Source organism: Lepisma saccharinum, chromosome 4 (genome assembly GCF_977018435.1).
Source record: "Lepisma saccharinum chromosome 4, izLepSacc3.1, whole genome shotgun sequence".
Lineage (NCBI taxonomy): Eukaryota > Metazoa > Arthropoda > Insecta > Zygentoma > Lepismatidae > Lepisma > Lepisma saccharinum.
The window spans coordinates 16451037-16477806 of record NC_139232.1 but is presented as its reverse complement, the minus strand read 5'-3'; the positions used below and the strand labels follow the sequence as shown (position 1 = coordinate 16477806).

At 36.6% G+C, this 26770-nt stretch overlaps 1 protein-coding gene across 7 annotated transcripts in view; it reads left to right on the top strand.

Moving 5' to 3' along the window:
* The window catches only part of Ptpmeg (protein tyrosine phosphatase Meg), a 365178-nt gene extending 360276 nt beyond the window's left edge, over positions 1-4902 (top strand). For all 7 annotated transcript variants that reach the window (XM_083120336.1, XM_083120341.1, XM_083120339.1 and 4 more), the window contains one exon: positions 43-4902. In XM_083120336.1, the coding sequence (XP_082976462.1) occupies positions 43-126 (84 nt within the window). In that variant the 3' untranslated portion in view covers positions 127-4902. The remainder of the gene's footprint in view (positions 1-42) is intronic.
* Positions 4903-26770: the final 21868 nt, after the last annotated feature.

Sequence of the window (26770 nt, the reverse complement as noted above, 5' to 3'; positions counted from 1 at the left end):
TCTGCTAATAACATATTATTTTGCTTCATTTTTATTTTCCAGAGTCAATACAGGTTTGTGTGTGAAAGTGTGCAGCGAGCTTACAATGAGGGCCTAGTGAAACCTTTACCTGAATTCCAGAGATGAGAGGAACTTTTAATATAGAGAGAGCTCTACATTGCTCAAGTGATCTCCAGAAAGCCAAAATATAATATATAAATATACTAAAGAGAAACTGACGAGAATTTAATACAGAACACTTACCTGTAACCAGAACATTTTACAAATGAAATGCGAGGGGGGAAAAAAAATGGTTTGTACAGTTTTCTTTATAGTAAAAAAAAATTACTGTGATCAGAGTTTCTACTATAGTTGTTGTTCAGACCCTTTCTCAGGACGCAACCCTCCATCACAAGACAAATCTCACAGCAGTGCATATATATTTCAGAGGCCTTATAAAACAAGCATAACAATCAAGCACATGACACAAAATGATCCATGATCGAAACAATTTCCATCCAGGACAGCAGCTTCGGAAACATATCTCCACTACAGTGCCTTGGATGAGAATGCAATATCTTGGCGCCATTGTAATGGAGAACTCTGAATTTGGAAGTAGCGATGATGCTGACGTAGGAATTTTCATTTATTTATAATTGTAAGATAAGTTTCCGTTTGTAATATTGTGTTATATCTGTACAGATTATTGTCTTAGTTAATCTTTGTACAGGAATGTTAGTTAACGACTGAATTAACACTTTGTAAGTGAATGGGATACCAGTATTTGCTAGGTAGAGAGCATTTTTTCTAAACAATTCGATAGCCAAGTATATTGTGACGCCAGTTGGAAGAAATTTGACACGTTTTATGTTCTGAAAGGTATATCTATTTATCTTTTTTACAATTCCATTGATATTTGTTATTGTTATAATTTGAATTGACTGCAATGAACTGTTCCACAAAACCTAAATTTTTGATAGGAACAGTAAGAGTAACTTAGAATAATTAGAATACACAGGGTGAACTTCGTGTTTAGGATCTAAAAGGTTACAGTTATCAGAGTAAGGACTCATTATGTTGTATGAAATACCCTGTGTGCCTTCCACAAAATTGTTGATTGCAGTTGTTTTTCTTTTTATAATGAGAATGTTCAAGTATTTATAACTAAGATTTTTTTAACAATGAAGTAAATAATTGTTTGCTGTGTTTGTAGATTGTATAACTGCACAGGTCTTTTCAAAACTGTCATTCTGTCGAAACAAGTTTGTTATAGTTATCAGAGTCTCCACTTTCTTTTTCTCCATTTTTTCTCTACTAGGACACAATTCCACGATAACTGCCATTATCACATATCTAAAATATGAACTGATTCGATGATTTAGACAATTTTTTGATACAATACTTTTATTGTCATTCTGTTGAAGAATTTTTAGAAATCAATCATCTCCATTGGGATTTGTCTGTATTCATATTTTTGATAACTATCTACATTTTAAAAGGGAATAGCTTGGCACAACACACAGAATGGAAACGTGGAGTTTTTGTTTTAAGCTCACTTTTTTGCATGGCAAGACTAATTGGGACTAGACCTACAGTTTATAGTGGGATCCGAACCACTATGTGAGTATTGAACCCAGGACCCCTTGATTACAAGGTGACAGCATTACCACTATGCAATCTGGCAGGCCCTCAGAATGGAAAGGTAGATTCTAGCTTCCAAGAATGAAGTTCATCTGAGATAGGAATGTAATTGTTTCACTTATAAATGAAAGGCATCATCTTCATAAATTCTGTATTTGGCTGAAATCATAAAAACGGTTTTTCTCCTCAAAGTGTAAGTATTGTCTGAAGAAATGAATGCTTCATCATTGAATAATGAGCTTTGTTTAAGCTGTGGTGTAACAGCCTGTGAGGGCAAAGGCTTCCCTACAGACTGCCAACCTCACTCCCACTTTCTTAGCAGAGGTGGGCGAACATCCAACCAGTTTACGGGTGATGTGTGGTCAGCACCGCAAAACCTCAGTCGTTTTTGTAGGTTTCCACAACCGGATTACACTACTCGTTCTTAGCTGCCCAATTTCCTCGTGATGGTGGGTGGCCACTAGTCTCATACACAGGCTGAAATCTCGGGAGGAAAGTAGTCACGCTTCCCCTGGGAGAATCCAACCAGCACCCATACAAAGCCTGACGCAGGACATCATGATTTAGTATCATACATTATTTTATGCCAATACTTATGTTTTGCCTTCTCCAACAGTGTTGTTATTGTGTGTGTGAAATGCTTAATGCACTATGCTGTATTACTCTTAACTTGTGCATGTGATGCTGTAGGCTGAGGGATGTTAAGGAAACGATAAAAGTTAAATTACATTTTGTGTATTTAATATCTATGGTGAAAATTTGAAGACAGTCAGAAGTTGAATAGGAGAGAAAAACAAGATCATGTAAACACATTGGAAATTAGTTTTAAAATGGCACACAAAATTTCTTACATAATACTTTGGGTATATGATGTATCTTTGAAGCTAAAATAATTGCATTGCAATTTGGTAATTTAGTGCCTTTCCGTTAATACAATTTCAATATAACACAAAAAGAAAGGATATGTGAACACAGAAGTAAAAAAAGGGCCAGGTGAGCCAAGTATTAAATGACAGGAAGGCATATTTATAACATCATATAATATGCTGTATCTTAATTGTTTGTTCGTTTCAAATGCCACATGTATTTCCCTCTGTGAAAACCGTTTAGAAGAACAACATTGAGAAATTATGTATATTTTGAAATATTGTCAACACAAGTCAAAAATGAAGTGACTTAAAAAGTAAAGACAATCATGCTCTCTTCGTGAATTCATCTGCTGCTTCCAATTTTGAAACAAAATTCTCTACCTTTTGAAAATATGAATTTCCCCAGCCATAACAAAAATTAATATTAGGGCTGAGATGATACCACTTTCAATCAATACCAATACCTATGCTTGAAAATTGTATTAATTAAAAGTTGTTCAAAATCTTGATTAATATTGTATTAGTGAGCATGTATTCTACTACAATTATAAGCATATATATTTTTTAAATACTTATGTACTCAGAAAACACAATTTTTTCACATAATATTGGTGCAAAATTAATGGAAATCTCAAATTCTGCAAAACTTTCAGCATAATTATACTCTTGAAAGTGTTCTGTGGCATTTTTGGAGATCCCACGAATGATCAAAATGTCAGAAAAGTATTAGCTGGTATCAGTAAATAAAATCTAATTGAAACATTCCGATACCGAAACCAATATATTGGCATTGCTATCGGCTCAGCCCTAATTAATACATGTATAAAAGTTCCAAAAGTTCCATAATGTTAACATCCATGTAATGCCATCCATATTTGCATCAAGTTACCATCCAACTTGAAATGTTAATTGTTATATATGCTATAATTCATAATCATTTTATTTGTTAATAATGCCGATAATGACAGATTTTTATGAAATTGAATAATCATAGTGACTATTGTCTATTGTCATTCAAATTTGAACATTCTATGTTCTATGTTCATCCTCATTCAAATCTAATGTGATAATTGTTCTTCTTACACATAATGTTATTAATTTTGTTGAAAACATTTCCCAAAATGAATATTAGATGTTATTTTAAAAAGAGAAACAATTGTGTGATCTTTCTAATTGCACAAACCTTCACTATAAGGAACATTTGAAACATCATCTATGTTTCTTGATTCATAACGACCAGTTAAAGGTAACAACTTTGTTGATGTCATAGACATCAATTATACTAGTGTTATATCAGTTGTCAAGTGTGGTTTCCCTTTCTTCTTCTTCTTCAGAAAGTGACACAAACATCTGGTCTTTTGTACAGTTAGATATTGTAGCTAGTGGTATCCCAGAATTTTACATATATGAAAAGAAAAATGTATTTAGTGTAAACTACTATTGTATGTGTAAGGTGACGTGATAAAACAGGACAGTATTTTAGACATAGGAGGCGTGATATTTTGGAGCATGGCATAATTGGATGCAGAAATGCTTGCAAAAATGCACGAATAATGGAAAAGCCAAGTTGTACACTATTGATTAACTTGTACAGATGATCTTATAAATGTTTTGTGTGAAGAAACTAAGAATATTATACTTATGACATTTTGAGTATTACTGCAAGGACTGAAAAATCAAAGGGTCTTAGGTGAACTAGTACAGTCTATATTTTGAGTTACTTCACTTATCCACAGGTTTCTGTAACTTTGACTGGTTTTATCTGTAGGTGCATAAGTGAAGATAGTTTCATGTTCACTGTTAAAAGGATTTTAGAAGTCTTTATCATAAAAAAGAAAAATTCTTTTAACACCTGCTAATTTTTAAAATTTGAAATAGTTTCATGTGACAAGACCTGGTAACTTGATTAGACTAAACGGTATGGCGTGATGTTTATTTTGTACAAACAGTTGACTGAAATAAGAAATATTTCTAGATTAATAATTGAAATATCCCATCACTGCACATTATGATGTGCAACTGAAGTGGTATTTTACAAATATGCGAGCCTATTGTGTTTAGCAAAGTGTGATCAAATAAATAAAAATGAAGTTCTTTTTCTTCTTGACTGGGCATTCTATTATATCATTACTGTATCTGAATTTCTACATCTCTTAATAATAATGTAACTTTTTCATTAGCATTGCAAAAGTGACAAGTAATTTGATACATGTGTGTACTACTCATTCTTGAAGAAAGTTATCCACCTGTTCTACATTATGCATTCAGGTGAAATCCTGTGAAATTTTTTGACGTATGTTTGTACTTTGTAAAAGATTTTTCATAAAAAAAACTACCTATGACTTATATGAAAGACAATTCTGTGCAGCTCATTACTACAGTTCAATATAAATTTACACTATGCAATAAATAATTCAAAAGTAGTGTTGTTCTCATACTTTTCCCTCCATGCTTATTATCAAATATAAATGCTTTAGGAATACATCCTGACAGTGGTTGTGATTGGCTGCCAAAACTAGGGAAGCAAGGTCAGTTACTCTCTCCTGGTAGACAAGGTTTAGCATTAAAAGGCCATAGTGCCCCGGGCAAAAAAGAGAGAGGCAACCATCTCACTTGCACTTTCCCCTAATTGCAGTTACTGTTTTCTGAGATTAAGAATGAAATGGTAATGCGAATGTAGATTGATATCAGTTCAGAGGAGTGTTGTACAGTGACGGACACTTCTGGGTTGTAATAATCCCATTGACTTTCAATGGGATCATTACAACCCAGAAGTGTCCGTGACTATACATGTAACCACTGTTTCCAGAGTTAGAGGTAAGATTAGCAATTAAGAAAAGCAGAAAGCTGTTTTAGTTCTACTAAAAATGTTTTAAAATATAGCAAGATAGCACATCTTGAGATTTGTAGTCTCCCACAGTCTGCGATAAACAGCACTGTTGCCAACTTAGCTCTTTTGGGGCCAGATCTGGCTCTTTCATGCACTCATTTGGCTGGGAACTGTGGCACCCGTCCCCTGCCCCACTATGATGCCATCACTAGCCCCGATCCACAGAGACCAACTTTTGCCATGCGTATACATTTTGCACATGACGTGATATTATTATATTGGCTGCATCATCCCACCCCATCTTACCTCCCCAGCTACTTTTACCTAGGTATATAGCACCTTGGCTGAGGTGAAGATGACAATATTGTTATCCGGTAATCCTTTATTTTCGATTTCATACAGCCACCCTCAGATCTAGACGGTGAAAACTAAGAATAGATTGTCATCACTTTAAAGTTACCGGCAATAGCAGCGCCCCCACCCCCTTAACAACTAAAATTACTATGGGAGGCACTTTATCCAGCCTTCGTAAATCTAGTTCCTTGAAAGTGAACTTTAGCTCAATTTAAAGTGAAATTTACCTCTTTTTTGCGCATCAGGTTTGGCAACACTGATAAACAGCATGGGACCCAGTGTTTCTGTTGAAGGGACCAGGTTACATGGCATGACAAGACTCCCGATAGAGCACATGGACCCCAACATGAAGGGGTAGGAAATACGAAGGGCAGGTTGCCTATGGGTCCTTGTTACCGGAGACGAGAAATGGAACAAGTAATGGGAATAGCTTGGGAAATACGTCCCCCCACATGATGGAGGTGCTGTTGCAGTTTCCACTCTTCAGCAAGATTTGACTCTTGTGCAGCATGATGTCACTGGAGAGGGACCAGCATCAGGCTGCATACTTACATATAACAACATAGGATCATTCACCACAGAAGCAATTATAACCCCATCATGATCGTACCTTTCTTTTTCCATTGCTTTTCTGTCTTCTCATGTTAAACCTAGTAAATGAAGAATGCGTAATAGATTCAACACCTGTATTATTGTTGTTGCATGTTTTTTAACACCACTTCTCTACATCTTTTCATAAAGCTAGGCGCAACAATGATGTGAATGATGATTAGAAGGAAAAAAAAACAATAGAAGTTCAAAATGGAGGCAAAAATCATGGTCATAATTTTCCTTATCCAGATGGGCAACGTTGAAGTGGCATTTCTTGCTCGCATGTAGATTTGCATTTATTTGATGTACAGTGGGATCCATGAGTTTTTACCATGCAAATTGTCCATCACCATGTTCGTGTACTTTATTTGACCCAATAAGAGCTTCAATAATTAAAAGAAAACTCAAAACAAGCTGTTGACAACTTCTGCACCAGCATACATAAAAATCCATCGCTTAAAAACACATAGGATGTAAGAGAAAAATTAATGAAAATGGTCGTGGACAATTTGCATGGTAATACTCATGGATTCCACTGTACACCAACAGAAAAAGAATTCTCTGCTGATTAATAAATGTTTATTGTATGTACACCATGTTATGGTGTACATGTAACAATAATTTTTAGGAAATATTTGGTCAGTGGAGCAATGATAATGGAGTGGTAAAAAAATAAACAAACAAAAAAAAAAAAACTAGTAAATTGCCTCTTTCACAAATGTAACCACCACTTCATATAATGCAGGCATGTTCAACTTCAATGAAGTAGTGATCTACTTCTTTTTTTTTGTCAAAACAGGCAGTGAGCTACTAATTAATCATTAAGCACCGTAGGGAAAATATACAAATAACACAATAAATAATACAATAAAAATAATATGTGTTGAATTGAAGTGGCTTAGCTTTTGGTTAGTGAGACGTCTGAGCCTGCATGTCATTCACCAGTCTTTGGAAGTCAATTGAGTATTCAGTGAGGGACAGTTTTAGGGAATCCTCGAGATGATCATCTGCCATGTTGGAACGTTGTTTACTCTTCGTCATTTTTGGGTAAGAAAATGCCAATTCACAGCAATATGTTGAACCGAAATATGAGTGTACAATTTCACTGCATCTTCTCAAAATGGGGAATTTTTCTCTGGGCACAAACTTCCAAAACAATTCTTCTTCAGCGCGACTCTTGAGAAAAAAGTCATTTTTTAGTGTTGATATCTCATCCTCAAGGGATGGCTGACTCATTGTGTAGTTTTCAGTGATAAGAGCTGCAACTTCTTTAATTTTCAAATCTGATTTGAATGGGAATGACAAGTATTCTACAACTACACTAATTTTGTTGAAGTCACGGAATCTGTTTTCGAACTCTTGGATAACCGAACCGATTTCACCCACATATTTATCTGTACGAGCAACAAAGTCTGGATATTTTCCAGGTGGTCCTGTATGTTAGGAAAGTGATCAAAAATATTGTTTGTTAAATCAGTCATCAATCATTAGCTCGAATTTTGTTTTGTATGATGAAACTGTACTCATCATTTCAGCAATGCATTTCTTTTTGCCTTGTAGTGCAAAGTTCATTTCACTTAATTCACCTGTAAAGTAAATGCCAGATCAAATAACCACTCATCATTTTCTAATTCTGGTTTCTGGTCTCCCCTCTCCTTCAAAAATGACTTAATTTCACTCATCAAACTACAAAATCTTTGCAAGAATTTGTACCTACTCAGCCACTAGACATCAATGTCAAAAATGATATCAGTTTGCCCTTCCTCAAGAGTGAGATTAAATATCCACCTTTGAAGTGATTTACCACAAATAAAAAAAAGGTAAAGTGTTCCCCTGTGCATAGCACCACGCCATGAAGGCGTATAGGGGGTGTGGGGATAACGCCCCACACTTTCTTGATCCGGTCGTGAGTGGGGGTGATGTGATCAGCATCACGCCCCTGACCGCCTTTACCCCCCAGGGTTTCCCCCAGGTACCCATGTTATTCGACGCTGGGTAGGCGCCGGGGCCGCTTCCACCGTTAGAAAAGTTCCCGGATTTGAACCGGCCGGGGATCGAACCCGGGACCTTGAGCATGGTAGTCAGACGCGTTACCGACTGAGCCACCGCACAAATAGAATTTGCTATTTATAAAGCTACGTCCATGACTGTTTTTGTGTTAAGCCTTTTGCTTGCCAAAACTTGATGATGAATAATACAGTGGTATGCAAGGAAATCAGGGAGGTCTTCATGCTGTCGGCAGAGGTCAATAAAGCCATTAACGTGCCCAGTCATTGATTTTGCCCCATCAGTAGTAATGGAAACAAGTTTGTGAAATGGAACATTAAGCTTTGTAACAAAAGAGTGGAATGGATTAAATATGTCCTGACCTGTAGTTCTCCCTTTCAAAGATATCATTCCTAAGAGTTCTTCTTTAACTTTAAAATCTACCAAAACCATCCTAATAAAAACTAGTAACTGAGCTGTGTCTCTGATGTCTGTAGATTCATCCAATTGGAGTGAGAAAGCAACACAATTCGAAAGATCTTTCAACAATTGTTCAATTATGTTTTGTCTCATTTTCTCGATTCGCCGCATGACAGTGTTTCTTGATAATTCAACATCTTTAACAGCAGCTGAGATCTCTTTCTGGTTCTTATTTCCCTCAAAAAGATTATCGGCTATTTCCAGAAAACGCTTTCGAATTCCCCTTCGGTAAACGATCTGTAATTTTTAACTATCAGGTGGCTAACTTTGAAGGAACACAGGGTAGCTTTGATGGTTTCATCATAAGTTGTTGAGCAACTAAATTTGATTTAAGTTCTTTCATTTCAGCTTTACGAATGTCAGTTTTGGGTGGAAAATCAGCATCGTATTTATTATCGTATTTATTGATATGCAGTGCTTTATAATGACGTTCTAAATTGCCCTTTTTTGGCAATGATATTGAGGTGTTACAAATTAAACAATAACATTTGTCTTTTAACATTACAAGAAAGTATTCGCTTTCCCACTCATTGTGAAAATGGTAGCTTTTGCTCTTTTTAGGAGCACTCATTTTCTATTATTATTCCTACCTGTTCAAACAATGATATTACACATGCACATACATATATATACGCGTTTGAACCTCAATCACACTGTTTACATCTCTTTGCACTGTTTTCACCTCTTCGACAGGCAGTCACACAGACGCACTCTAAACCCGTGAGCTCACCAGGACAACTGGCAGTCAGCACGAATCTTCGCCTGCACGGCTGAGTCATACCTGCTGGTGCCAGTAACAAAACACGATGGGGTTGAAAACTGCGCCACTTAAAAAAAGGGAAAGAATAGCAGTGATAAATATTCAGAATCTGAAATTTGCATTAACCCTTAACTAGGCACGCGGGGGTAAATTTGACCCCCAGGTAGGTATTTCTTAATGCCCAGACACTTGTTGGTTGCCTCCAGTGCTAGCTTATCTAGTACCTTCCTAAAACAGTCTGATTCAACTGTCGAGGTCATTTCCTTCATTGTGTGTGTAATTGCAGCAAGGCGAAGCTGTTTCAAAGTTGATGGGGGTTAAATTTACCCCCACGCGCCTAGTTATGTATGTGATTTTTTGTAGTTCATTTTTTTTAGAACTTTCGCTTACTGTGCTTCGTGAGTGAAATATTTTAACAGTTTTTACTTGATCTGTGTTGTGTGATCGTGTTTTAAAGTGAATGTTTAATTTTTCTAAGAAATCATTCAAAAGCTTGTAGTATGAAAGACAGCAGGGGCATATATGGTGGCTGTTGGAGGACATTTCGAACCTAGTTCATCTGAAGTGCTTCAAGATGAATAATTGAATCCAAATCAGATTATGATATAGAATATCATGTTACTGAGTGAGAACATTATACTAATTCTAAGACAAATCATGATAATGACATTGATATCCCAGATGAAGATGAAACTTATTTCCTAGGAAAAGTCAAAATAACTGGATGAAAAGAAGCTCCCTGCTCTTGTTCGAATGTTCACAAAAGAAGTATGAACATTGCTTTATGCCTTCTTGGATCGCTTGCAACTACAAAAAAATCAAAATCTGCTATCGAAGATTTTCACTTTTCATAGATGACACTACTGTGAGAATCATTGTGGAAAATACCAATACGTACGTAGAAATTATACGGGGATATTCTGTAAGGGAAAGAAATGTCAAATTTGCCGACGAAGTTTTAAAAACAAGAGAAGTTTATTTGACATAATATATGATAAAAAAATAATACAATGGTCCCATTTAGTTAGCTGTGTAAAACAATTGAGATTTTGAAAATTGATATGTATTGGAAATTCAATTTTTTTAAAGGGAAAATGTACTAAAAATATATATTTGTATTTCTTTAAAAATGGATATTGCTAAATTTACACAAATATTTGAAGTGTATACCCTACAAAAAAAAATATTTTTTGTATTTCTTATTCCACATTTTCCTCATTATTTTAATTTGATTTAACTATTGCAAGAAAGGGTTTTGAAATGCAATGTCTGTCCATATTATTTTTTTAAAAAATAATTGCACCTATTTTCTATATTCAAAAACTACTTTTAAGTTCTTGAAAATAGTCAATTTAATCGTACAAAAATATTTTTAGGTACATATGTATCATACTTGATTTACCCCCACGCGCCTACTTAAGGTGGTGAAAGAGGTGTGCCTGGTTAAGGGTTAAAAATGGATCAATCCATTATATATTATAGAAGTTGAATTCAAATAACGTATATTCATATAATTACAATAGATAACTGCGATCGACCAAAAAACGTTCCGCGATCGATGCGTTGGACATGCCTGATATAATGCAATTATAGAGGTATCACAAATGCAGCGGATCTTTTGTAAATTACATGAGGCAAATAAAATTAAGTAATAACTTGCTCAAATTGATAGTTAAGAAAATTATAGTATTCGACTAGCAGTGTTTTACTGTGAATGTATCATATTTTATTATTATTATTATTATTTAAAAAGTTCCACAGAATGGAAACCCCTCTTCTGAAAATGAAACAGGCATTTCTTGAATTACATTCATTCTTGTATGTTGCACAATATTAATAACGAACTTAGCAACGTAATTGTTATAGACTGGTAACACTTCCATTAAAATCAGGTCATGCTACTGCATCAGTTGCACATTCTATCAGAGCAGTGGAATTTCAACTCAGCCAGCTCAGTGCTGGCAGGAATTTTCTATAAGAAGGCTCTGGAGACTAGAAAATTTGCATGTGTGCAGTCTAATCTTGAAGAGAGTGATTGAGCTAACTATTGTGTAGCTAGAAATTAATGTTCACTTCAATTGAGGGGTCTAGTGAGAGAGGGAGCTATGCCACTTTGACATGAAATGGAAATAAATTGAGTTTTCTAAAGCATTGCGTTGAGTCATAATTTGTATAACAAAGGGTATTTTTTTTTTTTGCTGAACATATTGTTAGGTGAATTATTCAAAAGGAAAAATATGAATTTCAATATAAATACCATTTATTATGAATATGTATGGTATATTGTTGTAGTATACCCATGTGAAAAATCAATCTAGCGCATCAAATACTTTGAACAAGGCTTAAATACTTTTGCCTGAGTGTAGATCATGTTCACAGGGTTACATATGATCTACATAAAGACAACTTCATATGTCTTCTGGAGGATCTTCACTGTCCATTGTTTCTGTGGATTTTACTTTTTGGTAAACACCATGAAAAACTGGAGTAATATAAGGCATTATTGCCATGAGATCTTTTAACTTCAGGGTTGATATTAAATCTTGCACCGGTTACTGCAACACAACCTCTGCCACTCCTATTGCAGACACCATCAGTAAGTGGCATAGCTCCTTCTCTCACTCAAAATGCTGATGAGGACGTATTCAAGAACTTAGAAAATCTGCTGCAGAACAAACGGGAGCTATGCGACATGGTTGTAGTTCACATGATAGATGACAGATGGTAGGAGAAGACTGAAAATGGCAAAAAATAGAATTTTCAAGATTTGTGGCATAGCTCCCTCTCTCACTAGACCCTCAATTGTGTTTGGATCTCATCATTTATTTCCATGTACCAAAGTGCTGCACGTCACTTGTCATGAAGGCTGCTAGATCACTGTAAACAGAAAGTAGGACATACTGTAGTTATTTTCTGTTCTCACTTTATATAAATAAATAAATAAAGAAAAAAGTTTGTATCACAAATCTATTTGTAGATGAATACCAATCTTCTAGCTTAATTTGTGAAGACTTAAATGGATATCTGAGCATTCAGCTGTAGATCAATGCAAGTCTTAAGGTGAAGAGTGACTGTTTCACACCAGGAGTACATTTATTTCAATATCATCAGATTGGGCACTGTTATTACAACGAAATTTAACTGTACAAGAGAGTATGAATTTCTACCCATGTTGCAAGTGGAAGCGATTTTTACAAGTTGATTGCACTGGCAAACACACATTTTGATGCCTCAAATGTTAGACCTGTTTCTGGGTATGTTTGACCTACTGATGGCAAAATGGTACCAGTTTTCCCCTATCAGCTCTAGTTTCTGAGATATAGTACATATGTCACTCAGGGCCGGATTAAGACGAAATTGGGCCTGACGCTTGAAATCTTCGGTGAACAATAAACACTACGACGTTATTATACCGCGTTTGTTACAACCTGTCCCGGTTCCCGCGTTAGCTGATCGCTGGCTTTTCTCCGTGCTGGGGAAAGTCAAAGCCAGGCAGCTAATTAAAATACGCAACGTGGCAACAGCGTCTACGTAAGTGCCTTTCTTCTGGCTTCCATTCGCTCCTCGCTGCCCAGCAGACGATTTTTTTCTCGTTTCTCATTGGCACCGAAACTGTCGAGCGATCCCTAGCGCGGGAAACGGGACAGGTTCTAACAAACGCGGTATAATTACGTCACAGCGCAAAGAATAATAGTAACTGTTTAATAAGTAACGCTGTGTCTAGGCGTCCGAAATTGGGGATCCAATTTTCATTCTAAGATTTATTTTCAGGTTAATATAGCAAAAGAGAACTGTTCAGCTTTCGGAAAATTCTCGCCTGTTTTCATCTGGGCCTATTTTAGGAATGGGCCTAATGATGCAGCATCAATAGCACCCATCTTACCTGGTCATGATTTTGCACCTCATGTGAATGTAGCACTTCGAATTTTATTAACTTTGTCGGTAACCGTGGCAAGTGGCGAACAAAGTTTTTCTTTGGAAATTAAGGCTAATGAAAATACTATCTTCGGTCAATCACAAACACGCTTGTTTCCATTTTATGCAAGATAACATTATACGAAAAATAATATTACATGCAAAGAAAGTTCCCTGTGCATGTAGCACCATGCCATCAAGGCACATTTAGAAGATGTGGGGGTAGGGTCACACACATTCTCGATCTCGGCCATTTTGGAGGTGATGTGATCAACACCACTCTCCGGCCACCTTTATCTCCAAGGGTTGCCCCCGGGTACCCATTAATTTGAGGCTGGGTGAACCCCAGAGCCGCTTTATGCGGGCCCAACGCAGGAAAGAATTCAGACCTCAGATCACCCACGGGGAGATCTGGGAATATTACTTGTAATTCTTTTAAAAATACAATCATATATCACAGACCTACAACCGTAAACATATGAAGTCAAACTTTGATTTCTTTCCTAATACTTGTTACATTTAAGATACGTTTAAGAGAGAGCAAGAGAGTTTTCATAGAATACAATAATAATATAAAATTAGAGTCGCATTTTTTAAAGTTTAACAGTGGTCTAGCGAGATATCCTTTTGTGCCTAATAGTATTGCAATGGCGTAACAAATTCATTATTTATTTTATAGTTTGATGTTTTACTTACGAATATATTGATTTTCAATTTCCCGTTGCTGCATAATGACGGAGATGTGTGTGTGTGTGGGGGGGGGGGTTCGAAAGAGAGAGTCACCGCCCAGGGCCTAGGGCGGCAAAATAACTAGCGCCGGCCCTGCCCTGAGTCATTATTGTAGGGGTCTCCATGTCCAGGTTACGCCCCTCATTCGAAGCTCTCCAATTTCCTCATTATGGTGGGTGGCCACCGGTCACGTACACTGGTTGAAATCTCAGGAGAAAAAATATTATGCTTCCCCCAGGAGACTCTGACCAACACACTTCTCGTAACCAGACGGCACAGCTACAGTGCGTGATGCATGAAACCAATGCTCTTTGTAAAACAATGTCTTCAGCCAAAGGTCCGTGAATCTTCAGGTGTTCCTGTCCTTTGGTATGGTGGCTGTACCATCCAACACCTCCCCCTATCACGTACTACCCCCCCCCCCCCATCCATCTCTTCATTTCTGTGGGGAAATAATTTTATATCTTGTGAATTAACAATTTTAACGCTCACATTGCTAATGAAAACGAATAATGATTAACACACTATTAGCCAATTAAATAAAAAATACATATACAGTATATATACAGGGTGGCTCAAAAAGTCACTTAACACCCCTGGTTGCCACTGCAGTGCAGTGCAGTGCGCAACATAGAAATGGTGATAACCAATCGTTATCAGGCTAAGGGGGGACCAGATTGACGCCACCCGCACGGTCGGCGGCCATCGTGATGTCCGCCATCTTGAATTCAACTTCAGAATTTTAAATGGGAAGGGGGTGATATGATATATCAAATCAGGCTAGAATTTCACGAGAAATGCAATGGTGAAGGATTTTTCGACGTATCTTTAACCAGTAAAAAGTTATCACTGAAATCTTGTACCAATTTTCTCCTTTTTGAGGTGTTAGAAAAATGCCTTAAAATTTGTTTAGCACATCGGTAATGCATCGAGATCAAAGTGACGTCTAGGGAGAGAAGTTCGCATACCATTTTACACGATTTTAATCGGATACATCCACGAAGAGCTGCGCATTATGAATGGTTGTCGCGAACAATTTACGGTGTGACGCTTCCATTGAATTAAAAGTCCTTCACAGTTACAAGGCTAATGTTTATGTTCATAAGGAAGTTCATAAACAGAATATTCGATGCTTTTTATCTGATAAACCATTTTCGACAGATCAAAGCTGAATGGTTAGTGCTGGTAAGTTAATAGTGTGCCGTGCTGTGTGGAACACGATTGGTTAGTTAATTTTCCATCAACGGAACCTTAAATGCTTAGAGCTACTTGGATTTGTTAAATAAACAGGTTTTTCATCCTTGCTTATGGAATAAGGTACTTTTTACAGAGTTTATTTCAATAAGGAGGAACACCAGAACACTCCCAGATAGCATGTAAGTTAACTGCAAGTTAAATCGACATTCGATTTAACTTGCAGTTAACTTACGTGCTATCTGGGCTATGGGAACGTTGTGAAAAATTTTCTGTCCAAAGTTAGTTATCAGATGACAAGGGTCGCATATTCTGTTTATGAACTTCCTTATGAACATAAACATTAGCCTTGTCACTGTGAAGGACTTTTAATTCAATGGAAGCGTCACACCTTAAATTGTTCGCGACAACCATTCATAATGCGCAGCTCTTCATGGATGTATCTGATTAAAATCGTGTGCAATGGCATGCGAACGTCTCTCCCTAGACGTCACTTTGATCTCGATGCATTACCAATGCGCTAAACGAATTTTAAGCCATTTTTCTAACACCTCGAAAAGGAGCAAATTGGAACAAGAATTCAGTCATAACTTTTTACTAGTTAAAGATATGTCGAAAAAACCTTCACCATTGCATTTCTCATGAAATTCTAGCCTGATTTGATATATATCACCCCCTTCCCATTTAAAATTCTGAAGTTGAATTCAAGATGGCGGACATCAAGATGGCCACCGACCATGCGGGTTACATCAATGTGGTTCCCCCTTGGCCAGGCAACGATTGGTCATCGCCATTTTCACGTTCCATGCCGCAGTGGCCTTGTACGGGGGGTGTTAAGTGACTTATTGACCCACCCTGTATATATACCCAAGCAAAACCTTTAGAAAGCTTAGTATATACATCGGGAAAGGGGAGGGGCTTGAGCTCTGTCTACTCCATTCACCTGGAAATCGTTCATCTCAAGTTACCAAACATCAGAGTGATTGTTTTTATTGTTAATATCAAAAATAAAGTTCAGTTAGTTATTAATTGAACAGAATAACAAAGGAAAAAATATTATATTGAAAAATAGAGTGTGAAATACATACCGTACCAATTTAAACTAAAGAATAAATGGTTTCAAAATTTAAAAAATCAGAGTTTTATGTGAAAGGTCACATATCGTAAACATTATGGTTAATCGTTTCCAAAAAAATAAACAATTTTAGTCGCATGTTTCTCACAGATACAGCATGTCCAATGGAGAACTTATTTGTCATATTAAACAAATTGTACCCCGGCCCCCGTGGCGGAGTGGTTAGCACATCGCGCTACGCGCCAGGGCTCCTGGTTTCGAATCCCGGGCATGAATGTGAGTGTTCATTCATCAATTTCATTACTCATCCCCATCTTCGCAAATTAGCCAAAAGTGGCACAAAAAGCGAAGTAAAATAAAACAATTCAATCAATCAATCAATAAACAAATGTATTATAACTGGCCTTGCACTCGGTTGTAATGGGGACTATTTGTAGTTACTGCTACCTTTGGCACTTCAAGGGCCCAAAGTTAAGGTACTAAATTCTTAATTTTATCTGAGATAGTAAAGAGCTTCTTTTGGAAATTTCTATTGATATTGATTCAGGGCATGTAACTCCTATTTCTCAACTTGTTAACTATCAATTACCAGCCAAAAAGTGATTACAGATTTGGATTCTCAAAGGAGAATTTTAATATTTTCTGAATTTCCAAGTGTCTTTTCTCCTACTAGAAAATTTATGAATCCCACATTGAAAATAACTTTTAACTGTTCCTAAAACTAAATATTTTGTGTAAAATTACAGTTGCTTTTGCTAATATACTTGCCTTTCTCCATTAAGGTAATATGTGTCAGTAGTTGACGCCACAGATATTAAATTTCTGGAAGGTCTGAGCTCGGATATTGTTATAAGTCTCCTGCCTTTTGGGATATGAGTGACTTTGGAAAATATACGTGAAGTTAATAATAAAGAAAGCTAACATATTACGTGAAGGACATTTAGTTATCAATATCATGGAATAAATTTGTCACATGCTTGATTGATTGGTTTGTTGTTTTAAGTCCACTTTATGCACAGTAAGGCTAATCGGGACTGGACCTACAGTTTAGAGTGGGATCCGAACCACTTGTGCCTCCACCGGGTATCAAACCCGTGACCCCTTGATTACAAGGCGACGACGCTGCCACTGTGCCATCGGGGAGGCCAAATTTGTCACATGCGATCCATGATGTTTGAAGTCATTTCACATTGACGTCCTCCTCCATTTTGAATATTTTCACAATTGCTGATTGGCTGAGGTCCATGAGCAATCATCTCAAATTCTTACAACCAAAGGGTCCAGGTTCGAGCACCTCTTTTTGAGTTCCCTTTCATCTTCATTGTTATAATTAGCCAAAAGTAACGGAAAAGCAACAATATAACAACAATAATATACAGGGTAGCCCAAACAAAACTATACCCAAATGTTATTACCATCTTTCATAGGAGTAGCTAGAACTTTATATTTGGGTGTGCACAAAGAAAAAAATGATGTCTTGTACCTTTTTAATACCATATTTTGCAACACAATCACTTGGCTCTTTAACTGCACTGATGTTTGTAAAGGAATATAAATTCACTAAATGATAGTGTTGAAAATTTCTGAATATATGTAGTAGAAAAAATCAAATTGCATAGAAATTACACACACAAAATGTTCATAAATGTTACAAAAAAATACATCAAAATACACGTCATCTATAACAAGAGACGTCTGTCAAAAGATACAATGTTCTTAAACTCATCAATAACTTCATTTACATCAATAGACTTACATTTTTCCTGTTCCACAAATAGCAAGAGCAGGGCTTCCAATCTACCCTGCTTCTGAGCTGCTCTTAATTTAGTTTCAACTTTGGTAAGCTTGGAGAAAGCTCTCTCTCTCTCTTACGTGCAGCTTTTGACAGGTATTGAAGAAAAGCGCTGCAGTACAGAGTAGAATGCAGAAAATATCTTTTTTCTCCAAAGACATCGAAAAATCGAAAATCTATAGACACTCGTTTCATCAGCGATAATACACACGTTTGTACAGTGTCTCTCAAAAGTTTTAGGACAACGACATTTTAAACTAGGCAACCCAATTTACACAAGCCGTTGGTGGGTTGCGTGCAGTGTTAGGCTCAATTTCAGGGTTGCCACATGCACAATAGATATTTATAAAATACGCGAAAGAAATATAAACAAGTATTATTGTATAAAATTATTAAAAATATCACTATTATATCGCAAATGACAAAATTCTTTCTGAAAGAAAAAAAGGGTTTTCTAGTATTTCATCGCTGATGAGGAAAAAAGGTGAGAGGAAACGAAAGGTTACAAAGGAGATGAGAAAGAGAAAGCGAAAGGAGAAGAGGAAAAGTAGAGGAGAGAAGAAAGATAGGATAGACGAGGAGAGGAGATGTAGTGAGGAGAATGGAAAACGATTCGAGGAGAGATGAGGAAAAAAGAACAAAGAAGAGAAAAGAGGAGGAAAACGAGAGGAGAGGAGAGGAGGAGACGAGCAGAGGGAAGTGGAGAGTAGAGTAAAGGAGAGAAGATTGAAAGAAGAGAGTGCAGTGGAGTCGGAAATCTAAGACAGGAAAGGAGATAAGAGGAGTGGAGAAGAGTGGGATGGAGATAAGATGCGAGAAAAGTAGGGAAGGCGATATGAGATAAAAGCAGAACAGAAAGAGGGGAGAGAAGAAGGAGAAGGAACTGGAGAGAAGAGGTAGTTGCAGAAAATATCGTCTGAGCGTCAAGAATGGATGCATTGGTCAAATTATCGACATGAAACATTCAATAACATTTTGAAATGTATTGGAGAATATATTAGATCGGTGCGAAATGCCTCTTGGCTGAGTTCAGAGCTAATTCAAATCTTCCATGTAAGATCTTTGAATTTACCTGCGATTACACCACTAAAAAAATTAAAGTAATTTTTAAGAATTATTCAATGTTTCTCCACTTCTCGGTTCGTTGAAATTGAGATTTTGTAATTCAATATTTCCCCTCACCCATCGTTAATTCCAAACTGAATCATTCCGTTTCACACGGCGTGAACAATGAACACAATGGGATATGTCTAAAACTTACGAAAATTTTCTGCCACCCGAAGGGTTTGAACCTACGACCATCAGATTGACAATCCTGAACGGTAGCCACTACCCTACAAGCTTTCGCTCCTTAAGCCAGGTAGAAGGAGCTGACCAATGTGAAATGTAGATGTAACTCTGCTGCATGTAACGTGCAAACAAGTATTGTTTGTAACAAAGAAAACGAAAGTAGTACGACTCGGCGAAAACATTTAATGGAGAATTGCACATTTTGAGAACTTTTCATTCGATATTTGCGGAGGTATCCTTGCATTGAACTCAAGTGGGAAAAGGGGTAAAATTAGCATGTCCTGAATTGCCACACATATAAATAGTTATTTCATTAACATTTGTCAATGTCTTTGAAGCAGTACACAATTATCGTTAGTGTCATAATTCACGAACTTATATATAAAATATCCCGTTGAACGTGTGTCAATTCATTTATTTGTTTATTTTTTTTCTTATAAATTCCATATGCAGAACAATGTAACCACTATATACTGCTATTACAAATAATGTTACCATTCTCTTGTTTAATGGAATGGATTCTTTTTTAAGGAACATCTAGTATGGAGGATCGAACATGGGACCGCAATGCTTTCAAGAACTCTAACCAATACACTATGCCCTTTGATTTCTTGGAGCTACAGTTCCTAATTATTCTGTCGCCTCAATATTGTAAACGTTATCTGCAAAAAAAGTTAAATACTCAGATATAGCTCTGTACTTCTAGAATTACTTTATACACATGCATTTGAAATTTAACTCTGAATTTCTTTCTTCGTATTAGTATATCTAAGCTTGTGAATATATTTTATTTGTAATTTTATAACGGTTTCATGAACATCTACGAAATAGTTCCTTATAACTTGGAATATGGTGAATAGATATGAAATGTCTTGAAATTAATTTTCGACCACTAGATTTTGGCAAGATTTCCAATCATTCATTGCTTAAACAAACGTTTTAAAACTATGTGGAATTTTCATTCTGGGATAAGTTTCTTTACTTGCTACATGTATGCGAACTACACTCTGTCTCACTTATCTCTGGAGCAGGTGAACGAAAATAAGTATCTGAGTAGCGATGAACACTTGAGAGGAATGGGATTGCGTGGAGGGAGGAAACCCACTTCAGTTACCAGCCTTCCCAGCAGCGTGCACTGATTCGCTCTGTCCACTCGATCCCCTCTCCCCTCTCTCCACTTCTCTTCCGCTATGTGCGGCTTTGCTCCAGAGATGCTGGGACAGGGTACAGTTAATTGTTTCTCAAAAGGTATCATCTATCTCTGTATGCCACACATTTAATTCTTACTCACATGGAAAAAAATGTCAATTTGTATTCAGGGGTAGTTTCACAGTTACACACTATTTTGTCCTTGATGAGAAGTTTAGTGTAAGTAGGCATTTTGTTTATAATTTTGAAATTGAGGTCGTCTAAGGTTGAAATCCTCATATTTAGGGCTTGAACTCGTCACCTAAGAGGTTGAAGATCGTCCTCTACGTTGTGCGTGACCTTCTTTATTTTTCTATTCATAGCCAAAGGTAAAATAAGAAAAGTCCTCCTCCGTGACCGTGCGGTCTAAGGAGCTGTGCTTTGGACTCCGACTGCAGGACGGCATGGATTCGAGTCCGCCTATGCTCACTCTCTAGGTTCTCGGCCTGTGTATGGGACCGGTGGCAACCCACCATCGTGAGGATGGGGAGCTGCGAGTGAGTAGCGTAACCCGGTCTCGGAAATCTCCTATGGGGCATGTTCCTGGGTAAACAAAAAATAATCGATCAGACAATTCGATTATCGAAGGCGATAAAATAACCTCCGGTTGACCAAGTTGCCAATATAAATAAATGGAATACAGATTGTCTTCGAGCTTACATTGTTAAAAAGGAGCGGATACACGTTTTACTATCCCAATAATTATTCAATGCGGTTTTTTGTTTGTCAGGAATTATCACTTAAACTATTGCATGTTGAGCTGGTGGCTACCTAGCCGCCTCTGATTAAATCTACCATTGTTCAGATTCTCTTTAAAATTCGACTCTGGTCACTTGTAACGTGCTGGGTGCAGACACTGTGCATCGAAGCACAGTGTTTTGCGATAAGAAGAGGGCTTTAATATCGTGAGTGAGTCACTTTGATCGCGAGCAAGCTAGACTACCAAGCTTGTCTGCCTTTGAAAACCAAGTAATTTTTTTCACGGTTTCCGAACGCGATTGCTATTGTAGAAGTATATATTCTCTCAAAAGAGCAAGAAAGACCAATGTTCTCCCGTCGTCTAAAACCAATATTATCTATTAAACGAAAAGTTCACGATTGTCAATAAACGGTTTAACCTATCTGAGCATAAGGTGAATGTAAATACTAAATTCAATAGAAAGGTTCTCCAAAATTTCTCTTCCACTGTCTACGTAAGGTCAGTACCCAGGGGAGGGGCCATGTGGGCTATGCTCCCCCTCGAACCCTAAAATATTTAAATGTGAACCTATAAATAAATAAATACGAAAATAACATCGTCGATTTTTGAAATGTGTAAAAATTTCAATTTTGCTCTTGCATAAATGAATCTGTTTCTTGCGCAAAAGTCCTCAAGCTGCAATATTGGGTGGTTTCAGTTTCATAATCATTGATGCAAGGCTACCAGACGTCCGATTCACCGATTTAGTCCGGACAGTGCGTTACTTTCAATCCCTGTCCCGACTTTCTCGAACTGCAATCGTGATGCGAAAATGTCTCTTTATTATTGTTTTTTTTGTTAACTCACAATTAGACATGTTCTTTATTGTATGAATAATTCTAATTACGCAACATAGAATATCATGACTTTTTAATGGCGCTCCCACTATTTGAACTATTTTGTAATATCTGTCTGCCTGTCTGTCTCTCTCTCTGGTCTACGTCAATGACAGAAATACAAGCAATATTCTTATTTATTTTTAACCCAATTAAAGGAAAGTGTAAGCATTTAAAAGAAATAAGAAAGATCATCACTGTTGCTCTTCCTTAGAAATTGTTGTTCTTCGAGGAAGAAAATTTAGAAGGATTTAGTCCATCACCTTAACACAGTGTCCCACGAGTCTCTCTTGACTAATACTGTCAAATGTGACATGATTTTATGAATAAGATTTTCCGCCTGTTTACGTATAACGTTGCACAGATTTGGTAGTTCGCACACGGTGTAATTATTTCGTGTTACCTTACGCAACAGCAAATACATTTCATAAGACTGTTCTGGACACAAGATTTGCATCAGTAAACAAGCATTTTGTCTGTTACAGTATCACAGGAAAAGAACATCGTCCTGTAATGTTCAAGCCTCTAGATATTTTCCATTAGTAATGTCTAATCACAATAATAAGTTAGAAGAAATAACTCGCATTTTCACAAATACCAATATTCTCGTTTTTAATCACTTCGAAAATTATGTCGCAAAGATATCTGCTAGAGCCTACTACAAGAAAGCAATTCAAAGTTAAAGTAAAAGTTCAACTACACGTATACCAAACGACATTTACAATATTGGAGGGACAGAATGCTTAAAAAAAAAAAAAATGTTGTTTCATTCGAAGGTAAAGGCGTGGTGTAGTCCTTCTTCTACCGTGTTTAAGGAGCGAAAGCTTGTAGGGTAGTGGCTACCGTTCAGGATTGTCAATCTGGTGGTCGTAGGTTCAAACCCTTCGGGTGGCAGAAAATTTTCGTAAGTTTTAGACATATCCCATTGTGTTCATTGTTCACGCCGTGTGAAACGGAATGATTCAGTTTGGAATTAACGATGGGTGAGGGGAAATATTGAATTACAAAATCTCAATTTCAACGAACCGAGAAGTGGAGAAACATTGAATAATTCTTAAAAATTACTTTAATTTTTTTAGTGGTGTAATCGCAGGTAAATTCAAAGATCTTACATGGAAGATTTGAATTAGCTCTGAACTCAGCCAAGAGGCATTTCGCACCGATCTAATATATTCTCCAATACATTTCAAAATGTTATTGAATGTTTCATGTCGATAATTTGACCAATGCATCCATTCTTGACGCTCAGACGATATTTTCTGCAACTACCTCTTCTCTCCAGTTCCTTCTCCTTCTTCTCTCCCCTCTTTCTGTTCTGCTTTTATCTCATATCGCCTTCCCTACTTTTCTCGCATCTTATCTCCATCCCACTCTTCTCCACTCCTCTTATCTCCTTTCCTGTCTTAGATTTCCGACTCCACTGCACTCTCTTCTTTCAATCTTCTCTCCTTTACTCTACTCTCCACTTCCCTCTGCTCGTCTCCTCCTCTCCTCTCCTCTCGTTTTCCTCCTCTTTTCTCTTCTTTGTTCTTTTTTCCTCATCTCTCCTCGAATCGTTTTCCATTCTCCTCACTACATCTCCTCTCCTCGTCTATCCTATCTTTCTTCTCTCCTCTACTTTTCCTCTTCTCCTTTCGCTTTCTCTTTCTCATCTCCTTTGTAACCTTTCGTTTCCTCTCACCTTTTTTCCTCATCAGCGATGAAATACTAGAAAACCCTTTTTTTCTTTCAGAAAGAATTTTGTCATTTGCGATATAATAGTGATATTTTTAATAATTTTATACAATAATACTTGTTTATATTTCTTTCGCGTATTTTATAAATATCTATTGTGCATGTGGCAACCCTGAAATTGAGCCTAACACTGCACGCAACCCACCAACGGCTTGTGTAAATTGGGTTGCCTAGTTTAAAATGTCGTTGTCCTAAAACTTTTGAGAGACACCACGTAATGACATTTTCAACTTCTTACAAACTGCCGCTTATTTTCTCTCTTATTGAAATATCTGTCTTTAATTATCTTTGACAAAGCAGCCCATTAGGGTGTGCCTAGGCACACCCCGTAGCTACGCCTATGCCATCTTTGTGTTTGGGCCACTCTGCATAATTACAAAATTGTTTGCAGTCTGTAGAGTAACTAGGGAAAATAAATTGGTGATACAGTGTACACTCTTTGAACTTTAATAACAGAGAAACTGTTAAAGATGACTTGACTGGACTTTTTTAGGTTTAAAGCTGCAATGTCTATGTGAGCATGTGTGAGAGCATAAAGGCCTTCTTTTAATCCCATCACAGCCTGCCAAGCGGTAGTCATTTGTGTAATAAAATGGCAGAGGTGAGAAAATTTTGTTTCAAGAAACGTAAGAAGAGTTGAATATCCATCCAGATCTCCTGATTTAACGCACTTAAATTCCTACCTGTGGGGAACTATGATGAATGCTGTGTACGCCACAAAGCCATAGACACTGACGCAAATCTGTTCAGCATTGCAAATAACGTATTGTTACCAATGGTGGTCGTTTTGAACATTTATAACTTTAATGTATGCGACGTAAAAAAAATCATACTTGCTGTTATTAGTGTTCCTGTTATTAACGTTCAAAGAGTGTAGACACTATATTGGGACACTGTATTGTTGGATAATTATATTAAGTACTGTAAAAAGCCTAAGGTGATATCTACATTACACTTATAGAATGATCCTTATTTTGAATACATATCATTTTTAATCTCACATGTGTTCTTAAACAATTGATGCAATTGAACTGTGTGTGTTACTTGTACTATTTTAATAAGTTTTTGTCAGCAGTCATATAAGATGAAATATGGAATTAGAGGAAATCATTAGGGAAAGAATAGAGTTAAATACATAAAAACACAATGATTACAATGACAAGCACTTGCAGGGAAGACAAGATTAAAGAAAATTAAGAGAAAGAGGAACACCAATAAGACAACAAAAATGTTGTATTACATGTATAAATAAAATAGAAATATATAAAATTATGTAACATTACTTGAAGTTTTCATGCAAATAATTTTATAAAGTAAACACAAAAGTGAACCGCTCCGGGTTCGAATCCCAATCTATCCATGGTGAATGAACCTTCATCAATTTCATGACAGCATCACAATTAGCCAAACGTGGCAGAAAAGTGAAGTCAAATAAACCAAACCAATGAAAATAAAATCACACTATCACTTATGAGCAATTAGCAGAACATATTGAAGGTTAAAATAAAGAATTATGCGAGGTTCTAAATTGGCGTTTCTTGGTTCGACGTTCATTATATTTAATTTACAAAACTCTAAAAGTTTGAAAGTGGCAAATTTTTAGTCATATCCAATAAAATTCTCGACTTGGGTTTATTTTTCATTGAATTTTGACACTGTTGTGAATTTGCATTCTTTCCAATAAAATAATATTACCAAGGACACCCGCAGGATTTTTCTCAGGGGGAAGAATCATATAAATTGATTATTATTATTGCTATTATTTTCGTCGATGTTACTACTACTACTACTTTACAAATCATAAAATTCAAATTGAATTGAAAATACTTTGGCGTTGCATACAGTTCAGACTCGATTCTACTATTTAGATAGAAAGTGGATTCCCTTTCTTCCTTTCAATAATCACTTTGTTGATTAACAGTTTTTGCCTTTTTGTACTTGTTACAATGCACATATATCAATCAGAGTCAGAGACAGCTTAACCTACTGTCCTTCATGGTACCTCTGATCCATGTTTGTAAGTTTGAAAAAAGAGTATCATTATTTTAGGGAGCTACTTAGGAGGCAAAAAGACCATATCCCCCCCTTGATGACGAGTGGGGGCGACCTCCCGGGTTACGACCTCCAGCTCTCGGGTTACGACGTCCCTGACGCCTGTGAATTGGAGTGATTATTTCAAGATCTGGATGTCTCATTTTTATTCCGTATGACTGTACATCTTCGGGGCACAACAATTCGGAAGTAATAATTGGGCGTTGTTGACAAATAAAGCAGTATCTTAGTAACTGCGTTCACATACTTATCAATTACTGACTGCGTGAGTACCTGTAAGACCTTAGAACTTGGTAAAATTAAATTCTCACTGTGCGAATTAAGCATTCTGCTTTTTTGGGGTGGGGGAGGGGGAATGCCCACTCTTTGGCATATTTGTATTTTAATTTTGGAAACTGTTTCTTTTTGGGGTACATGAATTTTAATTTATGTTTCAAGTCCACTTTATGTGCAATGTGCCTCCATTTTTTGGTTGCGTACATTTGCATAAGACATTACCAGTCAGTAAGTTAAACAATTCCCTTGCAGTTCAAAGGACTTTCTAACATTGGTTCTCACCTAAGTCATGAAAACCTATGATAATATTTACACGTAATTTAGAAACAGTACCCACTTTAAACTGTAGGTTCAGTCCAGATTAATCTATCTGATCACAAACTGGGCTTTAAACAACAATCCAATCAACTAGTAACATCGAAAACTTGACCAACTTTCTGTTGCCAAGTTCAAATTTAAC